At 32.3% G+C, this 26,001-nt stretch overlaps 1 protein-coding gene across 1 annotated transcript in view; it reads left to right on the plus strand.

The window, feature by feature from the left end:
* The window catches only part of Vha16-1 (Vacuolar H[+] ATPase 16kD subunit 1), a 46,073-nt gene extending 21,929 nt beyond the window's left edge, over positions 1-24,144 (plus strand). The window contains exons 2-3 of the mRNA XM_072534568.1: positions 5,098-5,287; positions 22,189-24,144. Of these exons, the coding sequence (XP_072390669.1) occupies positions 5,098-5,287; positions 22,189-22,396 (398 nt within the window). The 3' untranslated portion in view covers positions 22,397-24,144. The remainder of the gene's footprint in view (positions 1-5,097; positions 5,288-22,188) is intronic.
* The last annotated feature ends 1,857 nt before the right edge of the window (positions 24,145-26,001 follow it).

The following is a 26,001-nucleotide window of genomic DNA, read 5'->3' on the forward strand; positions in this document are numbered from 1 at the left end:
TCCAGCATCTGCTTTTCTCAAGCAGAAGGGCTCAAATCTGTTATTTTGGATGTTATCCTCAATTGATACCACTTTTTCCTCGTATGTCCTTTTGCCTTTTTTCCGATTGGCGATCGGTTTCTTGTTATTTTTACCGCTGTTTTCTGTCATTCTTTGTCGGCGACTTCTTTAAGTCTATCAAGCAAATATAATATGCTGGTTGGTTGTATTCCACCAACTTTTCTTTTGTCAGTCTTATTATTTGTGTAATCTCATTATTTCCTCTTTAAGCCGGAATCTCACAGAATCTTCGCTGGTTTATGTCGGCAAAGAGAAATAGATAATAGTGAAAAGAAAAGAGGCCACGGTCGGCACCCCACGTCCGTCTGAAATTTATTAATATTTACTTTTTGATAACTACCCCAATGGAGCGTGTCACCTCGAGATCGAGGGTTTAGTTTAGTTTGGTCTACTGTAAAAAATTTATTAAGTTGGGTAATTTATAGAATGATAACGATTCCAACACAACTTCGTTATACCATTCCATAGTAAAATTATCCCGATACTTTCCCTACCTGTCCCTAGTTGCGCTGGAAGGGGTGGAGGGGTAAGTACTTGCGGTGCATCAGCTTCTGACCGTCCTTTGAACTGTACTGCACACATAAATACACACTTTTGCCCTATCCCAGGGATCGTAAACCACAAATATTGAAGTGGAAGACGGTATTCCACGTTGCGTTGCTTCCCATCTTTACATTGTCTGTTTCTATTATTTGTTTTCTATTTCTCTTCGCCGATGAAGAACGCCACTCCACGTTCTTTCAGATCCCTGCTTTAGATATTTTCTTATCAATGGATTCTGGGCATTTAGTTCTATTCTTTATTATTGTTTCAGTTCTTTGGATATTTTAAACGAATCTATATACCATTTAATATTACGCCTTGGCGTTAGAGCCCTTACATTACAATATTTTAATACCCTTATCTTAATACTGTGGGTAAATATTAATCACAGAACGAATGTCATAAATATACGAAATAGAGAAGTAGTCAGTGGTTGACAAATTATATATTTAATGTATTCAAATGAATTCTGTGTGTACAAAATAACAATGAGCTACTAGAGAAAGATTATATCACAAAGTATTATTTAAAATAAATACTATTCACTTAAAGCTATGCTTATAGTTATTATTTAAATTAATTAGTTTTTACTTAATTATATTGTGTATAATAACAAAGTGCTATATGGGTCGCAAAATTGTGAAAAAGGGATTATGGACCGTACTATAGTTTTTAACGAAATAATTGTAAGACGCTCGATCAAATATACACAACAATTCGAGCATCGACCTCCTCATCCAAGTATCCATTTCCGTGGCTGCTCTCCTCTAGTTATCCATTCTCAATATCTCTTTAGCATCGGTTCTCATCTCGTCTATCCACCTCTTCCTTGGTCTTGCTATTGGCCGACGTCCCACCATAGTTCCACTAAGCGTTCTACTAGGTGATCTGGCATTATCTGGAATTTGCTATTCTTTGTAATATTGGTATAACTCGTGGTTGAACCTTTTTCTCTACTTACCATTGTCGATTTAAAAAATTACTTAAATCGCCGAAAATGTTTTTTTATTAAGGTGTATATTTATTATCTCAATAAACAATGTATAATCATAAAAAATGTTAGATATGTTTGGTCTGTCTCATAAGTATTCGATCTTTGTTTATAACTTCACGCCACAACTTTCCCACACCCTCTGTGAGGTACGAACGTAATCAGTAACTCTTCTCGAACATGTCATTTACCCCAGTTATCAACCGGAAGTGGTTAGTTCGTAATATCGTCTTTTGTTTACATTTTTTTGATTGATATCAAAACCTGATATTTCTTTCAAATTCTGATAGATTCAAAAATATCAAATTCCGACTTCAAACAAAACAACATATTGCATACATATAGTATAAAGAAATAAATTCAACAACCTCCTAGAACAAAACAATAATCATACTCTGTATTTTTTGTATTCTATTATAGCTACCTATTGCTACTATATTTATAGCTACAAAAGCTATCCACCTTGCTATATTTCACAAGTGTGAAACAAGCAAGAGGCTTTCGATGGCCGTTCTTTGTGTGAGTTTGTGTCAGCTTGAGTATCTGATGACGTCAGGATACAGAAATAATGTTCTAAGACTTCTGTTGATACCGATTCTTACACGGAAGGTTTTTTTTCCGAAAAAAATTCTTTTAAAAACTTTCATGTTCCTGCTTTTTTAACTAGTTTTATTTACTAATATAGCTGTGTCATTCTGATTCTAATTATAAAAAACATTGAATTATAAAAACACATATTGATCTCGCTTTTAGTTTGGCTAGCGTTTTCGACCAGTCCCCAGTTAAAATTTGATCAGGATATAGGTAATTAATAGAAACCAAGAACTATTAGTCTGACGTCATAGACAAAATTTAGTTTTAAATATCTGCCGTTTCTAAAATTAATCTCGATGGGTTATTTTGGTTACAAATAAACAGAACAGAAATTATTAGAGGAATCTTTCAGTTCAAGAGACATTTAAATACACTAGCAGAGAGCTTACTTCATAAATCATCCGCTCTTTGTAGTATATATAATAATAATACAATAAAGGGGCGCCGTTTATTAATCTGTTAATGCCATTTTTATCCGATTAGTTAATAATTCGGTAGTAATAGCATTTAATTGGATTACGGGTATTATTGAGGTAGCAGATGGTTCTTGATGTTTTTATTGGGAAACAAAATAGCGTAAGGTCAAAAAAATAGAACGTTAAGACTATTAAACTTCATGTTGTGTATGTGAATTCAATACGAAAATTTTTCTGTTATGGATGTACTTTTTTGGATGAACATTGGGAGCATTGGGAACATTTGGGAGAACAAGACAAGAACCAAACTTGTAAGTGGTTGATTATAAAAGACTCCGATTTATGAATCTTTGTCGAAGCAAGGTATAGTTCGATATTAAAGTAATATTATAGACTGTGAGTTTATGTAGAGCACGAGTAATTGTATGTACAGCACGAGATATGAATTTTCTGACTTGGGAACTAGAAAATATGCTATTCTGAGATTGCGAAATAATTCTTATACGCGAGATGTGATTTTCCCACTAACGATAAGAGAATATGTGATTTCGATGTGAGAGCATCGCGATATTGTCCTTAATACGAGAGAGTATATGTAGAGAGCGCGTGATGAGTTTGTCTCACTAAGGACTAGAGAATATAGAGTGCGAGATAATTCTTGTACTTAGAGCGCGAGATGTGATGTTCCACTGAAGACGTGCTTTTGGTGAGAATAGAACGATAAAAAATGCAGGTGTGTGATGATTTCTTCATAACCATAAACATTTTTTAACAGAGATTAACTGAGCCCTAGAGTTTGGCGGTTCAGATATTGTGTAAATAATAGATAAAAAAAGTCTGATTTTTATATGCAGGTGTGAAAGGGTCGGTTCAAATGCTTTGTTTTGTAGCGACGGGTCAGTGTCATATTATGTACCTAAATAATCTCTTTTCTTATACAAAAGGGTCTAATAAAAATTTGAGAGATTTATGGGGTAAAAAACATTAAAAAGACATTTACTAAAACCTGAGTTTTTTGTCGGTAAAGCAAACATAACTAACGGAGATATAGTACAGGGCTGGACTATGTTTGTCGAGAAAGAAATAGATACAGAGCAGTGGTAAGAGAGAAGTATGTTTTGTCGACAAAGAAATATGTTAGGCGGTAATACTTTTCTTTTTATTTAAATTATCTTATATCAAAAGTTGTGTTTTCTCTGTGCTTTATAACGGAAGTAATCTATTAGCTTATTTCTCAGCAAATACCCTAGCAGTAATTCCTTATATATCATCAGCATCCTTATATATCATCACCTTTATCTTTATGCGGGGTTGATGTTCTTAACCGCCATTTATAATTTTTCAATTACGTAATAGATTGTCCTAATATTCTTCTTTTGATATAAGTTTTACGATACTATGAAAAATGTTGTTCCGAGTCATTTCCTGGAATAACTACTGACGTACTTTATCAAAAACTACATACAAAAAGCAGTAGTATTATTTGTTAAAAATATTTATTATCGATTTGATTAGATTTTTATGCAGGATTCATTATTAACCTCTGAGATTTAAATAGTGTAAGACAAGTTTGTGGTTTTTCTGGAAAGTTTGTGTCCATCTTATCCTAATAAAACCATTTCCACTATCCTAATAAACAAATATTTCCAGCATCGTTATTTATATAAAGACGAATAATTCTCGTTAGGGCACCAATCGAATATTTGATGTACATTCCACTTTTGTTAATCAACAATTTGATAACTGTTTTCAAAACAATCCTACGACGCATTCTAGATTATCTATTATGTACGGTGTGTAGACTGAGATAACTGATTCATCATTCGGGGAAATATGTAAACAATACAATATAATGGCCAGAGTGTTGCCAATTAAAACCATAAAATATATTTGTACGCTGTCGATTTAACAAAAATGAATTAATTTTACAGTAGTTCTTGGCCTGATGTCTAATAATAAGATATTATTTTCTTTAGAGAGGTTGAGATGCGTCAGATGGAATAATTATTTTCTATAAAGGGTGAAAGTGTTCTTTGGAAATGTGGGAAAGAGTTAAATATGGATATACTAGCAAAATAAAAGGAAATGTGTGTTATTTATTAAAGACACAACAGTGCTGGAATAAGAAAAATAGTAATAGTGTTAGTTTAGGCCTTTCACTTGAAATAATACAATTAATTTTATGTTTATAAATATATACATATGATTTATATGATTTATACGTGATACCATCAAATGTCATATAGGAGGTAAAAGGTGTAGTTAGTGGGACCATGACAGACACATAGGTATTGCATTCTGAAGATTTTTATCTCTACAAGGGTATTTTGTAGGAAATATGTAAATAAAATCTGTATTGGAAGAGGCGTAATTAATATTTTTATTTATACTTCATATACTACGTGTACCTAATGGTTAAATAATTAAACTTGAAAGGTTGAATGCCTTTTGTTGTTGCATAATATTGGAGTTAATGTGAATCTTATGTTTTAGCGCTGGGCGCCGCCTATGGTACGGCAAAATCAGGAACCGGTATTGCCGCTATGTCCGTCATGAGGCCGGAACTTATCATGAAGTGTATTATCCCAGTTGTCATGGCGGGTATCATTGCCATCTACGGTCTGGTCATAGCTGTACTGATCTCTGGTAACATCCAAGACAGCTCTACATATTCATTGTACAGGTAATTATTATTTATCGTAGATACTTTTTATTCGCTTATAGATTACATTATTGTCAGTAAGAACATCATAAGACATTAACAAACAACAAAAACGGAAAGGAATTAGAACTAGTGGTGAAAATAACGTACCTGGGATGCAATTCAAATCAAACTTGTGACACCAAAATCACGAGAATCAAGATCTATCTTCTACAACTTGTAAAATATATACTCAGTTGGTATTTGTGCTTTCTGATGTGTTGTACGGTGTGTGTGTGTGTGTGTGTGTGTGAACGATTATGGAAACGTTAGATAAGAAAGTTTTTGAACTGAAGTTTGAAGGAAAGTTTTGCTTAACAATATACTACAGTGGAACAACAAAACATAGATGGAGTTGTCTATATCAGCGGTAGATAACATGGAATAAAATAGTTACCATCGTTCTAATGGTTACGAAATAGTAGGTATACCTAGGTAGATTCTTTAACCAAGAATTCTGCCTTTGGCCAACACAGATCTTCCTTGAATCTTTCCCCGTATTGAGTCTCAAAATTTCATATTTTGGTCCCCTCAACACGTGGCCTAGGTATTCCACTTTTCTGGTTTGTATAGTGGTGATTAGTTCTGTTTCTTTGCCAACCCTCTCCAGTACTTTTCCGCTCGTTGAATCGATCGAATAAGTTGAACAAAAGCAGCGTTAAGACGCATCCCTGTCCAACTCCCCCAAATATATTAATTTCTTCTGACTAGTCCATCAATATGCACTGTGGCACTCTGGTTTTAATAAAATGTTTGGATTATAGTTTTAATTTTATTGTCCTTTTCCATTGCCCGTTCCATTTCTGAAGCCGAACTGCGCCTCACTAATCTTATGCCAATAATTCCACGTTATAGATGGCGTACTAATAGGCATGTTTCGTGTGATGATCATCGCTGACCATAAAGCAATTATATTATGTAAGCTTTGAAGATTTTCCAGTTCCAGAAAGATCCATCACTATATGTTAATCTCTTAACTGAAGATTTTCCAGTTCCAGAAAGATCATCACTCTTAGTTAATCTCTTCAACTAATGTTCCTTCTAGACAATGGTCTAAATCTAACTCATCCCAACAACAATTCCAATCATATGAACCCTCGAATTTATTAATATTTCCCTTCCTTTTCCACTGCTAGTCAGAATAGTCATTTTTACACATGTTTAAACTCTGCTTTCCATTTCTCTGTATCTCTCGTTTTCTTCCTCTTTCCACCATAATTCTTTTATTTTTATTTCTTAATTTTATTTAAATAAATTTCACTAGTCATTTTAAAGAATGGTCATTTTTATTACTTTCGATGTTTCAAAATACTATGGTCATCCAGAAAGTAAAGAACGATTATGCATTATACGCGCGAAGCCGATCTCCCACTGTCACGAATTAATGCGCGGTACCGCGCCAGTTACCTCTGTCTGTCCCATCAGTGTGAGCTGTGAGCCAAGTTTCGTTACTATGTGGTCACACGCCTCTGATCTATAATATTTTGAAATGGCGGCGCCCATTGTAAAGTAAGCAGTGTGATTCGGTTCTACCGACATTTATAGGCAAATAAATGCTATTATTTATGGTGAGAATGTAATGAACGATTCTTCAGTGAGCCAATGTAGCATTATGTTCATCCTTGGAAAACCGGACGACGAAGAACGGAATGACCAAAAAAGAAAAACTGATGGCAACTGTTTTTTGTGACAGTAAGCATTTAATTTACGTAGAGTTTATGACTAGGAGCGAAACAATAAATTTAAAAGTCTATTGCGAAACCGTTCAAAGACTCTCACGTGCAATAGATAAGAAACGATGTGGCATGTTATCGACGAAAGTGTTTCTGATTCACTGCAATGCCCGGTCCCAAGCATTGGCAAGAACTTCAACGTTGATAACAGGAAGTTTTCGAGCACCCTCTCTACAGCCCGATCACACGCCTTTAGATTATTATCTGTGAAACTGATGGATTTTTTGGGTAGAAAGGAGTTTGGAAACGATGAAGACTTCAAAGATGAAGTGGTATCTTGGCTTACACGTTTGGCTGTTGGAGACTACAATACTGTAATCTAAAAACTGATTACACGATACAATAAATGCCTTGACAAACAAGGCAACTACATTAAAATAGCTTAAAGTATTGTGACTTTGTAAATAAAGTTTTGTATTTTTAATTTTTTATGCCAAATGTTCTTTACTTTCCGGACGACCAACTTATTATGATTTCTAAAAGGAGGGGGACATATGAATTGGAGAGAATTAGATTCTAACAAGAGACAAAGCAAATGTACCGTTAAGTGCCTATTTACTAAACAAGAGAGAAATAACAGCCATAACTAGTTCCTACCTAATCTATGATTACATTGTTTGCTTGGTACGTGTGTGTATGGTATTTAGATATTTGATGATATTTAATATTATCTAAATCTATATCGACAATAGGACCCTAATAACAAGTAAAAATATTTATATATATGAGCTCAAATATGCCAATATTACTTTGATTCTCTTGTTTGTTATCTGATAAGAAGATTATCGATTATATTTTTAGATGGGTCCTCTTTATCAAATCAGTTTCTATATATACAATGTTATTCTTTTTACATGTTGAAAGTCTCCCAATTGCCGTATAGATCTATCAGTAGATTAGGAATACGGTTTATATGTGTGTGTGTGTGATTGTGCATTATTGGCTTCGGAGTCTCTGTCCATTCGCCATCTTACCTTTATGGGATTATTTTGTATTTTTTATTCGGAAGCTATAAAGGAGTGACCCTTGCTTTCTTCTCGTTTGCTATACAATCATAGTCCTGCTCTAATTTTACAAAGAAATATTTCCTATATATCTAATTTTACAATTATACCTTAGATTTTTATTTTTTTTTTCTTTTTTTTATATATACATATATATATATACACACATATATTTATTTATTTGTTTTTTTTTTCCTATCTTTTTATCTTATATAATTTGGGATATTAGACTAGGATACAATTTGACGCTCAGGGGTCGATCAGAGCATTTAGACGAGACAGGTGGACCTCGGATAGACTTAGGGCTTTGCACAAAGGGAAAAAAAACATAGGCTATAAACTTAATCTAATACATAAAATATGTTTATACAAAATTTGATAAATATTACAATCTTCTAAACTTAATAATTGGGTTAGGTTATATGGTTTGGTGATTTTGGGTATTTTGGTTATTTCTTCATTTAATACTTTTACTTCATTACTTATTTTAGAACAGCCTAATATCATGTGCTCTGTTGTACCTTCTTCTCCGCATGTACAATTAGGAGAATCACTTAATTTTATTTTATATTTATACTGCGGAGTTAAAACATGGTTGAACCTTAATCTGCACAATACAGAGAAAAACCGCTTACTTCCCGACAGTCTTGAGAACCAAGATTGGCTAGGAGGCTCGGTAACTATGTTTTTATAAAATTTTCCTTTTGGACTGTTTCTATACATTTCTCTCCATTCTGTTAGTAATATGGGCTTTACGTGGCAAGCAATTTCATTGTGAGGACATTTATACTTTAAATATTCTCCTGTTCTACTTCCTATTTTAGCTTCTTCGTCTACTTCTTCATTTTCTTTTATTCCACAATGCCCTTTAATCCAAACAAGTGATACATTAATCTTTTGAGCTTGTAGTTCATGAAGTTTAGTAATTATTTTGGTAAAAATATAATTACTATTGACCTGGTGGATATTTTTTATTTTGATAACAGCACTTTTACTATCTGAACAAATTGCAAATGATTCTTCTGTAACTTTCATATTACTTATATATAGAAGAGCTTCTAATATAGCGATTAATTCTGCCGTATATATTGTTAGTTTTTCATTTAATTTATAAGATTTTTTAATGTTATTATGTGAATCAAATATAGCGCAACCTACTTTATTGTTACTCTTTGATGCATCGGTGAATATATAGCGACGCCTGGGAAGATACTTTTCTAAATCTTGCTTAAATATGTATTGTCTAATTCTTGGGTGAAATTTTGAATAATCTTGGAGAAAAACACAGTTAATTGGATGGATGTTGTAAATATTTATACTATATAATGGATCTATATCTGAAGAGTGTATTTCTTCTATTACGTTATGTATTACATAATATGACTCTGTAATAGTTAAACTTTTTTTCGACTTCCAATAACTGTGGGTAAGATCCGATGTCAACAGTATATTAATTTTTTGGACCAAGTCGCTTTTTTTGGAGCTTAATTTAGCTATAAAATTGGAAGCTAAAATCTTTCGGCGATATTTTAGTGGAGTTTCCGCTACTTCTGCAAATAAACAATCAATTGGTGTACTTTTTAAAGCCCCTAGGCATAGCCTTAGACACTTATTTACTACGTGGTCTATTTTTTCTAGTTGACTTTTTGAAGCTTGGTCGTAGAAGAAACAACCATAATCCAGTATTGACCTAATGTAGGATTTGTACAGAAGGATTGCTACATTTGGATCTGATCCCCATTTTGTTCCACATACTGACCGTAAGATGTTAATTCCTTTTTCTGTTTTCTTGATTAGATAATCTATGTGATTTTTCCATGTCATTTTTTTATCTAAATGCATTCCTAGGTATTTTACTGATGCACGTACGCTATACTTTGTTGTATCCAATGTTAATTCGGTTGGAATGTTTTTTCTTTTTCTCGTGAAAATGCAAACTTCTGTTTTTTTCCTGGAAATTTTTAGTCCATTTTCATTACACCATTTATTGAGGTTCTTATAAGCTATATTTAATTTTTTGCACCCTTCTTCAATATATTGACATGGTGAATATATACAAATATCATCGGCAAATTGAAGTATAGAAATGTTCTCAGATTTAATTTTACATTCCAGATCTGCTGTGTATATTAAGTATAGTACAGGGCTTAGTATACTTCCTTGTGGTAACCCAATATTGGTCGTTTTAGGGCCCAATATTTCATCATTTATATTTATTGAAACTGTTCTATCGGAATATAGTAATCTGATACGTGAGGTCAAAGCTTGAGAAATTCCCATTTTTTCCATTTTTTCATAGAGAATGTCTAATATCACATTATCATATGCTGATTCTATATCTACAAAAATTGCTGTAAGTGATTTGTTGTTAGTAAAAGCGATATTTATATCACTTACTAGGTTACCTACATTTTCAATGGTTGAACATCCTCTTCTGAAGCCAAACTGTAATTTAGGTAATTTTTTATTGTTTTCAAGCCAATGAACTAGTCTGACTTTGATCATTCTTTCTAAAGTTTTTAAGACACACGAAGCTAGAGAAATTGCTCTATATGAATCTGGATCTTCCGCATCTCGATTTGGCTTTAGAATTGGGATTGCTGAATATTCCTTCCAGCTTGTTGGAAATTCTGCCCGATTCCATGTAGTATTTATTATTTTGCGAAAAATTTCTATACTTGATTCTGACAAACTAGCGAGAATTTTATAATAAATGTTATCAACTCCGGGTGCTGTATTATTGTTAGTTTTGAGGCTTTGTTTTATTTCCATACTTGAGAATTCCCTATCTATATCATCCGTGCTCAGTAAACTAATCGGCCGAATATTTGTTTCCACCCAACTTGGAGCAATTTTATTGAAGAACATTTCTACCCACTCCCCTTCCTGGGTCCTATTTTTTGGAGGATTAAATGTATTTTTTATTTTCTTTATATATTTCCATATATCTTTTATAGGTGTGTTTCTGTTAAGTTGTTTACAAAAATTTTGCCAAGAATCTTTTTTGCTTTGTAATATTATTTTTTTTGCGACTGCTACTGAATTTTTATATTTTAAATAGTTAGTTAAATTTGACTGCCTTTTGTAAAGCAAAAAAGCTTCTTGTTGACATTTAATGGCATTTGCACATCTCTGATTCCACCAAACTTTGCTAAATTCTGATTTGATCTCTGTTCTCTTCTGTGGGATTGCTAGTTTTGTAGCATGATTTAGTGACTCTATAAAACTTTTATAAGATCTTTCGTTATTACTTTCATCTAATTGTTCATCTACTATCTGAGAGAAAAGGGACCAGTCAGCTTTATTTAAATTAACTTTGTTTTTACACTTAAAGGATACTTGAGTAGTATTAAAATGTGTTTTAATTAGAACAGGAAAATGATTGGAAGTACCTAATGGTATAATATCAGTTTTCCAATCACAATTTAAAGTTATATCTCTAGAACATATTGTTATATCTACAGCAGATTTATTATTACTTCCAAATCTAGGTATTAATGTTTCGCTTCCTGTATTTAAATAATTTAAGTTACACTCCTCTATAGCACCGAGAAGCCTTGAACCCGATATATCTGAATAACTATTTCCCCATGCAGTATGATGACAATTGAAATCGCCTCCTACCAAAAATGGCTTTTCTAGGCTATCAAAAAAGGCAACCCAATCTGTTTCTCTAATGTTTAGTTTTGGTTTGGCGTATATAGAGTATAGGTGGATTTTGATATTTTTATTTATTGACACTGATACCGACACACATTCTACGAACTTTATTGGAGTAAATTTTGGCTTAGGAAAAAATGTAAGGAATTTTTTTAATAAGATTGCAACTCCTCCATAACCGTCATTACGGTCGTGTCTAAATATATTAAATTTATTAATAAAAAAATGTGAAGATTCCTTTAACCAGGTTTCCGAAAGCAACACTACATTAATCTTATTATCGAAAATGTATTTTTCAAAATGACCTTTATTACACAGAATTGATCTAGCATTCCATTGCAGTATATTTAAGTTACTCATAGTCTGATAGAATTTGCGTTATACTGTCTTTTATATTTTCAATAAGTGTACTATTTTTAATTTCTATATTTGAAAAAGTTAAAACATCTTTGATAAGATTTAATATTGATTCGCGAGTTTTTATCTGTTTACTTAAAGTGCTATTATCATCACAACTATTATTATAATTTGGTATATTTTTAAATTTATTGAAAACAGGTTCTGTTAAAATTTTTGGATTTGAAATTATTTCTTTGTGTTTTTCGAATGTTTCATCGATCTCTGGGGTTATAGCTAACCTCTTTCTTTTTAAAGTAACAGTATACCGGTTTGAATTTGTGTCAGTTTTTGCTACACTTGAAAAACTTTTTTCGTGCTTAGAAGAAGCCTCAGCGTATGATAAGTTTTCATATACCATAGTTTTTTTTATACTCTTTTGTCTACTAAATTCTAAACAATTTTTTTTATCAGTGGCGCAATGCTTTTCTTTACAATAAATGCATATTGGTTCATTCTTTTGGCAATTTTCTACTTTATGGTCTTCTCCACAATTTTGACAGCGTTCTTTTGATCTACACTGTGTACTAATATGGCCGTATCTTAGACATTTAAGACACTGCATTACTCTTGGCACGTATTTTTCGACTTCATACACCATTTTTTCTATTATTACCCTAGTAGGTAAAAGTTGACCTCTAAATGTAACTATAATTGTAGTTGTTGGAACAATTTCATTTTTGTCATTTTTACGTGAAATTCTTTTTACGTGACTTACTTCTAAATTATATCCTAATTTCGGTTTAATAATTTCTTTTAATTCCTGTTCCGATAATTCTAAATCTATTTGCCTTATGACTCCCTTTACGTGAGTAAAAAACATTGGAATGTATGTATCGTATTGTTTATCCTTTAATGACTGTGCTGTTAATAATTTATTTGCGCTTGCATAAGAAGTTAATTCAACCTTTATTTTATTAGCTCCTATTACCGATATGTTAACTATATCATGTTTAATTTCTGGTATCGCATTAATTATTAGTCTAGCCGTAGCTATTTTATGTAAATTGCCTATTTTACCTGTTTTACTTTGAATATAAACAAAAAATGGCCCATTATCTTTTGAAGAATATTGATTTATTGTGTTAATGACCGTGTTTACGTTTAAATTTTTTCCGGAAACAATTTCAGAAACATGATCAGTACTTATCTGTGAAATAGGGTTGATATTTTGAAATCCTCTAAATTCCTCCACTGGAGAAGGTGGAAGATCCGGATGAGACACATCCATATCACCTTCCAACTCATCTTTTTCGGGGGGTTTTCGACCCCCGCTACTAACACTCATGATCTTTAAACCACTTAAATTTTACTTTTTTTTTAAATCGATATGTGTAATTTTTATATGAATACACTAGTTTTTTTTTAATTACAAGGTGATAACACCGATTTCGTTAATTAGATTTTAAGTATCGCACGTCTATTCGCTTTGACGAACCGAATCCAACGAACGGTTTATATAGATGTGAATTAAAACCATATTCTACAGTTTTTTTGTATATAATTTTATTGTAAATAATTCAAGAATACTACAGTTTTTTGTCACTGCCTTCACCACTAATCATTTTCCTTTTTCCATTTATCTCTTTCGTCCTGTACCTCATTCGGAAATATTGACATCTTTTTCTTTACCTATGAAGCATTTTATTATGCACCAGATATCGATCATCCCCGTAAGAGACCTTTTTTGCGTTAATAAGTTTCCTCCGCTTCTCATTCTTATTTTAATGAATACACTTTGTTTTCTTTGCATAGGTTTTTGTGGCATCTTTCATGGCATCATTTCTCCTATATTTTCAATCCAATGTGCATCCTCTATTAAGAATCCGACAATCCTGCTCTTATATAAAAAATAATTTTTATAATGGAAAATATTCTAATGAGTTAATTACTTTGTTCAATATTTCCGCGTCTTCATTATTAATCACTAACTACCCTAAATCGCCAAACGCAACGACTTCTGGGTCGTTAGGGTTTGAATACACAATCGGGTGTTTTTGGAATCTTCATTATTTACGAGTGCCCGTAAATAGCGTTCCGTTGATTGATTTTCGTGAATTCCCAAAGCGATAAGAAACCTGTAAATAGAATTTCTCGTTTCCTGTATGACGATATATTATATTTAAAAAGAAAACGCTATAAGATTCTTACGTACATAATGTTGTATGATAAAATTGGAATTAAATACTGATATCAAATTATTCTATTTTCCTACCCTGTTTTTAATAGCAATTAATAATATTAATTAATATTATATTAATTAATAATTTTAACGAGTATATACAGTTGTATATACTCGTAGCTGTCATATTACACTAGCCTCAAAAATTCTGCAATCATTCTTGCATAAACTAAAAGACTGGTCGCGAAAAACTGGTTTTACTTTCTCAAGTGATAAATCGCCTTTCCTCATATTTAACAAAAGACAAGCTGATTGCAAAACAACACTACTTACTCTTAATGGTATCAACCTAAAACAAGTAGGGAGCATCCACTTTCTTGGCCTAAGACTGGACAGTCAGTTAACATGGGCAGAACATATTAATAAGCTAGTCATATCCTGTCAATCTAAAATAAATCTTAAAATCGATCTAGGGAAGCAGGCACTATAAAATTGCTGCATACAAACCAATTATTACAATGCTACACAACAGCGAGCAATCATATTCTTAAACAACTAAAATGTTTAATACTTGTTCTGGGTGCTTACCGAACTAGTCCTATTTCAAGTTTTCAGGTTATCCTAGATGAACCCCTCTTATCAATACGAAGACATTTCTTTAAATTATGTTGCCAGATTGTCTTCCAACGCTAATAACGTAAACTACTTACTTTTTTACAAAACACATCCACCTACTCATTGCTATAAAAAATTAAAATATCCACCCCTCAAAGAACGTTTGAGATATGGTTTTGACGTGGAGCAGCACATTATTATCCTACACAATGAACTATACCTGCTTGGACTACTAATACTCCCACTATTAATATATCTCACACGACCTATCCAAAGAGTACCACAAATCCCATAATGATTAACAACCTATATCAAGAACGGATATCAAAATACACTGGCTATAACAAGATTTTTTTTACTGATGCACCAAGTAGTGAAATCGGACATGCAGTGGCCTTTATACTAGGAAATACTGAATATGCAATTCGGATCCCTTAATTCTGCAACTTTTTACAGGAGAAGCAATCGCAATTTTTAAAGGCATTAGACGTATGTGAGAGTCATGAAAGCTCAAACTTCCTTCTTATTACCGATCGTTTATCTGTTATTCAGAGCTTAAGACAAATATATCCAGTAAATGCTATCCTGCAATAGATACAACTTACACTTTACCACTTACAAAACGCAGGCAATGAAAAAGTGGATAAATTGGCAAAGAAAGCTGCTACTGACGCTGATGACAACAATTACATTCACTGATATCCCTTTCAATATTAAACAGCGCTTAAAAAATTGGCAACAAATGTAAAATTCTAATAAGGCTAAACTTAAAAATGTTAAAGCTAGGATTTTCACTGAACTGCAGATTCCAGAAAACAGAAGGCAACAGGTGATTATAAACCGATTAAGAATTGAACATTACAGCCTTAACTCACCAGCATCTCATAACAAAACAGCTACCACCCGAATGTTGCTACTGTGAATGTCCAATAACTGAATAATTGAATGATTCTTTATTCCTACGAAAGGGCCATCAACAACATACCAGAAGAACCAAATAAACTTAAAAATATTTTAAACTGTAATGTATCAAATTCCTTAAGGACAAAATTTAATAGTTATATATTATTTTTTAATTCGTAATTTGTAATTAATATATTTAGTATAACTGTAAAATCTGTAAAACCCGCTAATAACCTTTAACGGTTAATGCGGCAATTCTAAATAAAAATTATTCTATTTATTTAAACACAGTTCTCTGCATAAATGATTATTGTCACAATTATTATATTGTATTGTAAATAGTTCTTCTAATTCTTCTATGTTTTTAATTACTGATCGTGAATTTTTAATACTTCATGTAAATTTCCTTCGTTTATCGGTCTGGGATTAATCAACAATTTAATATGGTCCAAACCTTTTGAATATTTGCCATTTCTAACTCTTTATTTTGTATGTAATATGGTTCAGGCTAAGATGGGCAAGAGCGGCCTAGATAACTGAGGTGAGTGCATTCGTATTTGGTGCCGAATGATGTCTGTCCGATTCTCACTACAAAATCAAAAACTAGTCGAAGGCTCCGACAAAACACTAAGTCGTAATCTCTCTAGTAAATATCATCTACTCTTAGTCACCAACAGATAGGTATATGCAAAGTACAGAAGCTACTCCCCCGTCGAATCCTATTATCAATGCCTGTAGGAAATAGAAGAAGAGGCAATCGAGACTGAGAACTAGGGCAGGTTCATGTAGAGGTACATGTAGTGTAAATTATATAATATAAATTTAATAATAAAGTTGAAAATCAACTTTATTTAAGTTAAAAATGACAAATCGCCGAAACATTTAAACAATATTGAATTATTTTATTAATTCTAGAGTCTAGACTGATAAACCAAGGAGATTTACATATTTTCTGTATATTTCTTCACTCTTCTTTACTTATTTACTATATACTTATCTCTCATAAAAAATATATCGCTCCAAAATAGGAGTTCACATGTGATTCATTGATCCTGGTCAGTTACATTGAATATGAACAGACGCTACTTTGACTTCTTTATTAATTAATAATTTTTTTTAATACAATACCTATACAAAAAGAAATGATATTAAAATTACCAATTAAAGTATTTCAAAGTAGCCCAAAACATAACTGGATCGATAATAAATACATAACATTTGTATATTTTACACAAACTATCTCAGATTCCAGGCTTCTAAGCCGACAAAATTGTTACATTTTACTACACTTCTGTCAAATTATCTTTATCTTCTAAATCACTTCCCGTATTCTCATTGGAAACACTATGAAGCTCTCGATCATCACTTTCAAATAAACGTAAACGTTTCTCCCCACTCAGATTGTTTCTAAATAAAAACTTACTCACCCTTAAAATGTTATGCATTATTCTCGGTATATGATAAGGAACTAATTGCCTTTGTATAAATACATTCTCTCGAAGTATATTAGTAACTAAATTATATCACTGCTCGGGAAATCCCAATTTCAATGTTTGTGACCTCTACAAAAAATGGGAAATCCGAAATCCTTAGAAGTTCCAGGATAAAAAACTCAATTCAAAACTTTAAATTGAATCCAATCGTTTAATATTCATGTATACCTAGTGTTTAATTAATAAAATTCTAAGACAAACTCTACATTTTATATACATTATAGCTTAAACAGTTAACTTGGATAAAACCAACTTTCTTATCTTCACCATGAAACCAAATAATAATAGCGGTCACTTGATAAAAATTCACGATAAAAATGTCAAATATTTTCTAATAATTAGGAAAAGATTTTACACAAAGAAGCATGTTCGAGAAAAATTAATGTCATGGTTCAGCAATCTGAGATAGTAGCTTAATTATTCATCTAACCAACTGTTTAGAGCAGTAGAAACAAAATACGAATAATCGTGCGATTTCAAACCAGAGAACCTTCGAAAGAAGACGACACCTTAAGGAGTGTTGTCGAATTTGTGATCTTCTTTATGAATAGGAAAGCCTGTTATACCCAACAATATTATTTGTTTTATGTAGAGAAAATATGAACATACTTTTACTATTTTAAAATTGGTATTTTTATTTTTTACTTTGTTTTAATACCTGCTAGTTATATATAGATTATTCATTCAAATATATTCCACTTAAACTTTATTATTCAGAAAAGCATATAAATTTTTACAGCTATCGTATTATTTGCATTCACATAAAATTTAAGCAATGCAATAAAGATTTATGCAAATATGATTTTGGAATTGTTACCATAATAATGTGTTGCTTAGAATGAATCCACCAACGCAGTTTGATAATTTCGATTGTTTAATAAAGTAATTGTTAAATTATCTATTTGTGATATAAAGATTCAACTTTCTTTGTTACGACTGTATTTATTTGTCTACAGCATTATGAAATTTTTATATATACCTAGTTCCGTCTGTTTATGAGGTTGAATGAATAAAGTTACATATTGGACAGTTGTATCTTTCGTAAGACCGACTTAAAGTTTGTTTACGGAGTATTAGGGATAAAAAATACCTTTGGAAGTAGGATTATTCTTGTCAGTCGTTTCACCAGGTTTGCATAGAAACAAGTAATTGAAAGCCAGTAACAAAATCATAACTGAAAAGGGACACACAAGAAAACTCGTGAACTTTACTGGTTACATAATATTATAATTTATTATCTGACTATATCTTTCAATTTATGATTCCCTTTCATTTATATTAGCCAATTTTTGTGGCTGAAATGTCCGCATTGATGATATCTTCTTCTATCTAGTATTTTCACACCTTGAAATAGATAAGGTGAGCGTGTCCACATCGAAAAACCTTCAATTTTGGCCTTAAGAAAGCTTTTCGTATACTTTCTACAAGGTTCAAACATATCAGTTATATAAACGAATATAAACGCACATAGATGACCAACACTTAACAAAAAAAGTCTCCCCCGATTCAAACGATGTCGGAATATAACTAACCCGGTAAGTTTTGTAACCCGGTCGATAGAGCGGTAATATTAATTTTTTGCGCAGGAACCTGTGATGTGATATTTCTAATAATATGCTACACTATTACACATAAATATTATACGACTGACCGAAAAAAGGAACAAAGTTGGTCAGTATTATCAACGAATATACACGTTCATAGAAGCCAACGCTTAACAAAAGTGTCCCTCGATGCAAACGATGTCGATGATCGATAAAGGATCAGTTTTTGGGCACACTTGTGGAGGTGTTTGTTTTTAGATGAAGCTCTGAGCGAGCTCTTATCTGGTAATAATTATGCGCCCCAGAAAGTTTTTAAGGTTCTATAGCCTCTATTAACTCGGTGGCTAATGGTGGAATATTCTACTAAGCACCTGCTTCAAATAAAATCTATTGGTTGTACTATGCGACAGTGTCTTCTGCAACAGCTGAGTATTGGTAGTGAAAAAGGTCACAGTTCTTCTTTTCTTTCCAAAATAAAAAACAAACTCATTGCATTGGTGGCTGATTTTAGTATCCTTGGTTTAACGGTCCGTGTGGTTTACATACGATTTATGCAGACTAGAGGATACGTTCGAAGGGTTGGGCAATTTTGCAAAAGGAAAAACTCCACATCTGAACCGATTTCTTGTTATTGCTGCTTTGAGGTAAGATCGACTTATTAAATGATCTGAGAATGGAAAATTGAGTAGTGATGACATGGAAGAGAGTCTACTTCAAGGCCCAGAAGGAAGAGCTGTACAAATCCTCTTTAATCGATAAGTTCTAAAATCTGTACTTTACATGGAGATGATTCTATTTTAAGTTTTGTCTGTTTTGTTTTGATAATCTCGTTTTGTATCTATAGACTTCCGGCAGACCATATACTTTGCATGTATATACTATCGAACAAACTTTCAAGTCATCCAGGAAAACCATGGGGCTCAAAGTTATATCGACATATGCATGAATCATTTATAATAAAAATAAAGCATTGCGATTTCTATTGCCATAAAAAATGCTTCTTTTGCTTCAGTGGCCTGCATTGATGAAATTATGGATGGTGACCCCAAAGCAAAGCTAACATAACAAAGAACTGAATATCAAATCAAAATTGGTAAGGAATTGCAAAGATATACTCAAAAACGTTGCAAAAGATAATAAAGTGTCTTTAATATCGGTGCCAGGTCATGAAGGGGTGTAGGGGAATGAATGTGCAGATTTGTTGCAAAAAAAAGGCGTGAGAGAAACCTTTGGAGGCCCAGAAGCAGTATAATATGGTATTATCAAAGATGCTGTAAGAAACGAGGTTCAGTTGATACAGTCATCAAAATAAATAGAGCCACTCAAGACAAATCCAAACTAAGAAAATAATCAAGGAGATTGATGAAAAACTCTCGGACAATTTGATGAACCTCAATAAACAAGAGATTAAAACGGTCACGGAAATTGTGACTGTTGCTATGTACTAAGTGATATGAGGCAGGAATGGTCAACTGACGATTGAACCAGAAGAAATCCTAAAACTACCAATAATCATACTATTGTATTTCATTGAGGCCACATTACTTATTAGGGTTAAATGAAAAAAACAAGGTATGGTACAAAGGACCATTTGCTGAAATTAACGAGTCTCGGTCAACTAAGAAGAAGAAGAGAGAAGATTTCTTGATGATTTTATTGTTTGACAGTTATCTTATTGTCGTAACTTAAGTTTGAGAACGTTTTTATTAATGAAGATTGTGCTAAAGATTTAGCTCTTCTGGAAGAGGAAGGAAGTTATCAATATTGGTTTGACTACCTTAAGAAATCCAAATCAGCGCATAAGTGGACGGTATGTCGCCGGCTAAACGAAGTTGTGTTAAAGGCTTGCAGATCGCCTGTGTACTCGTCACCATGTTCATGGAAATTATATCCAGTGTCAAAACTTTGTGGTTAGTTAACAGGTTAAAACAGGTTAATCATCGTTTTGTGGTCATTGCCCAGATGACAGAAAGCGTGTTTAATGGCTAGCGAGTGAAATATTTATGGAGTACACTTTTAGCTTCCGTGTTAGTCATGGAGGAGGATCACTAATGCTAGCACTGACAGCAGTTTATACATAATGTGTATTATATAATACCTAATTGAAGTTGGAACAGAGAAATTTAATTGTCCAGCATGCTTTTCAGATGGAAATCCTATTTATCCAGATCTTCTTCTAATAGCGCTACAACCTGTGAGTCTTGGCCTGCTTAACAACGTTTTTCTATTCTGTCCTGTCGGATACTTTCCTTCGCCAGTGCCTAATATCCATTGTTTTAAGATCTTCCTCTACATCGTCTAGCTATCTTTTATGGGACATTCCTCTTGTCCTATTTGCTTGTGGTTTCCATCTCTGGATTACTTTATGCAGATAGAGGTGTAAAAACTCGCGAAAGACCACCCACCAACAAAAATGAACTTCGTTTGGCGGTTATATGAATTCGCAGTAACATTCAATAATATATTCGTAAAGTTGGTTTAGCAGAAAATGGTTGACAGTTGACAATGGTGAGCACTTGACTTCAATTAGTGCGGTCGTAAATATTAAATTTATCTGACTTGGCCCATTGTTAAGACCTTGTACCTCAGGTAAACCATTGTTACCTGAAGCCGGGCCTTTTATACTATTATCGGTTAACCCAGGATGTTTATAGTCGATACTAATTGAAGTCAACCATTTACTGCTAAACAAACTTTACGCTAATTCGTGGCATGTCTCAGAGAATGGTAGCCACGGTCCAAGGTAAAAGAAAGATATGATTTAAGATCAAAATTTGTTAAAATTTCAAAGCTTCCATTTTTTATGCATCTGAATGTAACTCTAATAATTGTACATGCAATAATAAACAGAACACTCAGTTCCTTCTAATAATTGCAAAAATCCATATTTTATTGTCTATTAAGTTGTAGAATGTATGTATGTAAGTATACTCTACGTTTAGGATATTCCAATGTGCTAATAAAGAAATAAAATATTTCCTAATTACATATTAAAATTAACATACATACAATTACGTTAATTTAAAATACAATAGCAGGGAGCAACAGAAACATAACATATACTATTTAAATTGTTATATTATATCTAATCTTAAAACTAGGAAACACTGTATTTTTTAATATTCCATTTAACAGACACAATGTGATCTATGTCATACACAGTTAAAACAGTTTTCGTAAATATCTTTTTTTTTCAGTTTCAGTCTTCTATGAGAAATGACAATAATACTAAATGACACTGTTATATCAAATTTTAAATGGGACAGGGGGGTTAATGCATTCACATAAAACCACATTATGCTTAATTTGATGCTACATATACTTAATAAAAGCTTAAGGATTATTACATTTTTGATATTTTATTTATTTAAGATTTGAAGTGTTTTTATAATTTTTTTTATTTTTTTTTTCAGTGGTTTTGTCCATTTGGGTGCTGGTCTTTCAGTAGGATTTTCTGGATTGGCGGCAGGTTTCGCTATTGGTATCGTAGGTGACGCTGGTGTAAGAGGTACCGCACAACAGCCAAGACTCTTCGTAGGAATGATCTTGATCCTCATTTTCGCTGAAGTATTAGGTCTTTATGGTCTCATCGTCGCCATTTACCTCTATACTAGAGCTTAAGCGCCCAGCTCCCCTAAATTTTCATCTCCTATACACAGCGTACCAAAAGTTGCGCATCTCGCCCCGATCATTTTGTTTTTAATGTCTACATGTAAAAATAAAAACTGTATAAATGGTAGCAGGCGATGAAAGTGACTGAGGCGGGCAATGTAAATAATTTAGTTATGATGGGGCCCGTATTTTTCGCGTACGGGGCAAAACAAATTAATAATTTTAGTAAAAAAGACTGGGCCTCTTCATCGCTGCTGTGTCCACACACACGACTAATAATTCCTTATTTCCATATTCATTGAACCGGTCAAGTTTTCTTGACAGGTTTTTGTATTAAAACGAATTTTCTTCCTAGGCAAAATAAAGGTCTTAGTTACTATAATATACAAGGGAAGAGGGAAAACAAATTATTTGATTTATTTTGCCTCGTACGTTACAATACTTGTGCTATCATTGTAAATAATTTTAAACATACTTAGAAGCCTCTATTTCATTTTCATGGCGGGTCACCACTATTATTAAATTAATTGTATAGTTAGTAGATTTTAGGTTACCGTTTTTCTTTTAATATAAAAGCTAGACTCTATTGAGCCTAGGAAGTATTTGAATAAAGTTAAAAAAGTAGCACAATTTATTTTTAATTTCACAAAAATACTGTACATTTGTTTTATCATTAGTGTGTTATACTCGATATATCATTATTCATGGCCTTATGAAGGCTTGGTCTCTTATAAAACAAATGGTTCGGGAATGTTATTTTTGACAATTTTTTTTGAATAGCAAGTTTTAAGCCAGTAAAACTGTGGTATTTTTTTTCAATGCATCATCTTTTTTAATAAAAAAACTTTGGTAAATGGGACATTACATCGCAAAACCGTCATTTCTAAATAATTTCCTCTTAATTTATTTACCTAACAATGTACTGTCTAAATAACATTCGTAAACCCTATGTACATTTTTTTAATAGTCAATTTTTATTTGTTCCCATCGTCATCAGTTTTGCTTATCTTTTTTTCTTTCAAAACTATGATTTCAAAATAATCTATGTTCCATTACCTTCCAAAAATAATATAAAACGGTTTTGTTATATCAGCATTGTTGTAAATATGACAACTTAAGTGTATTGATGGTTTTTTTGATGTCAATAGTTGTACGTGTTAGCCTAAAGTGTAGTCACTGCTTTGGCAAAAAACATCCCCGTTTTCAACACTGACGAAACTTCTATTTAATAGACATAGACGGTGATGCTTTTTGACTTTAGCAGATAAGAATGTTATACAGGGTTAACAAAAATGAGAATACTATGTCTGATATATCCTGTAACACACAAAATACTTTAACCTGGTGTTCCAGTTACTGGAAAACGCTTGCAAATTACAAGTAAAGTCATCATATAAATACCATGCTATCTAAATAGGTAATTTACTAAGTAGTCTAAGAGTTTATCACTATTCAAGTAAACGATGAATTGAATTGGCTGTTTTGTGTTACAAGGTTAGTAAGTTTTCTCTTTTCAAGTCAACCCTGTAGTATTTCCTTTTTATTTTAGTCATGAATCATCATCTCAGCACGAAGCTTGTTGGGCAAGTGTCTGCCGGTTTTCGGTGGATACGGTCCATCGAAATAGGCAGACATTCTGTCCCATTGTTGTAGAGTATTATATTATAATGTAGATTGGTTCTGTTGTAAGAAGGGAACAGCAAAATTATGTTGAAAATAAATAATTTGTACATTCCATTATATCTCTGTTTTATCAATTTTTGTTTTCATTTTGAAATTTTGATGCTGCTTTCTTGTGTTCGTGGCCTACAGCTTGTACTCTGTTCTGCGAAACAACAATCGGAAAATATGTAACTTAATGCCATTTAACGCTTTTATATGTTTTGTGTGACACTTTACGCTTTATACTACAACTTTTTAATTTAAGCTACTGGCAAATTTAATACCAAACGTAATCTGGCAAAAGTCTGTTAACCTTCATACTCTCGCACGGTTTGCAGTTCCACCATTGTCAACCTTCGTTGATTGTAACTTTTCCTCTAATTAACTTGCTGAATAACAGTTATTTCAAATTTTGGTCCATAACAATATGAAAGACACATTGTTGTATATAACACAATATTAAAATTGGTAATTGGGAATTGACAATAATTGTACCCAATTTTATAACAGTGTTTACAAATTTGGACTCGAATTAGACAGGGAAATAATGATTTTTCCAAGACACTCTTTGATACAGATGTCTTAAACTGCTTTTGATAAATTTGGTGGTAACAATATGTAATAAACAAAATATGCACAAGATTAAACATAGTTTTTTACTTATAAATAATGTAATACCGCTAGTTAATTTTAAATAATCATGTGAAGTACATTCACATAAATGTGAAAACCGGTAAATTGTGTGGAAAAGTGGCACAATTTTACTGAAAAGCATAGAAAATCCTTAAAATGAGAGTTTGTAGAGTTATTTTTATTAATTTGTTCTTAATTATTGCAAAAATAGCTTCAAAAGTCGATTTTTTGAAAATTAATAATAACTTTGCACAAAAAACTTAAAAATTTTGGGTTAGAATAAAAGGACAATATCACAATTATTCAGTTATAAAAATTACAAGAAGTTTCACATAATAGGTATTGCAAAATTGAAATTGTTTATCATAAAGCTTTTATCTACAATGTAAACGTAAACTATCAGGTCTACATGAATTTTGAAAAAACCAACTTGAAGTAAACGGTTTATTATCAAATTAAATTACTTAACTAGTAAAAAGTTTATGTTAAATATTGTAAAATGGGTTTACAAAAGTACTGTGATTTTAAAACATTTAAAATAACTCACGCATCAACAAATAGGATGTATTTTTTTTTATTTGAATTGTTGACAGTTTTACATGAATTAAAAAAAAATACAATGTACGTCTAAAAGGTAAATTGGCGCTGAAAGATGGTCGCGGTTGTACCGCTTGTGTGGTCTTTATGGCGCCGTTTTGATTGAAGCGTCTGTCGCTGGAGCCGCTAGCGTCGATTGTGTTGGCAACTGGTCCGAGAGCAGACACAGTCGCAAACGCCGAGCTACTATATTGGCTTGTGTATGTGATTTTGAGAGATTTTTAGCTGAAGTGTTTCCTGTTTTTGAGAATGAAAGATGAAAAACTTATTGACGCAGAGCTGCACATCCTGCCGAAACTTAACAACATCTAATAAATGATTGTTTATCAAAATTCCTGTTGTTCATCAAAATGTTTATCCTTCTTCTTGTCTTCTTTTAAATATTACATGTTTTTCTAATCTTGGAATACTTACATTTTTAACATTTCTTCTATTTCTTCTGCTAGCAGGTATTTTAACAATAATTGTTTTCTTTTACATACGCTCATCGCTGCAACAAAACAACTTGTCCTACAGACTAAAACTAAAACTATACAACGGACAACTCACTAATCAAATCATCGCTTCAGTAAAAACACTCTGTTTGCGATCATTACTCAGCGACGATCGCTCAACGATGATCGCAACAGACGTTCCCATAAAAACACCTTAACTCAAATTCTAAAGGTTGTATTCTTTTATTCGTGTAAAAATGCCAACAATTTAAATAAAAAAAAATTAAC

This window comes from Diabrotica undecimpunctata, chromosome 6 (assembly GCF_040954645.1).
Source record: "Diabrotica undecimpunctata isolate CICGRU chromosome 6, icDiaUnde3, whole genome shotgun sequence".
In the NCBI taxonomy this organism is placed as follows: Eukaryota; Metazoa; Arthropoda; class Insecta; order Coleoptera; family Chrysomelidae; genus Diabrotica; species Diabrotica undecimpunctata.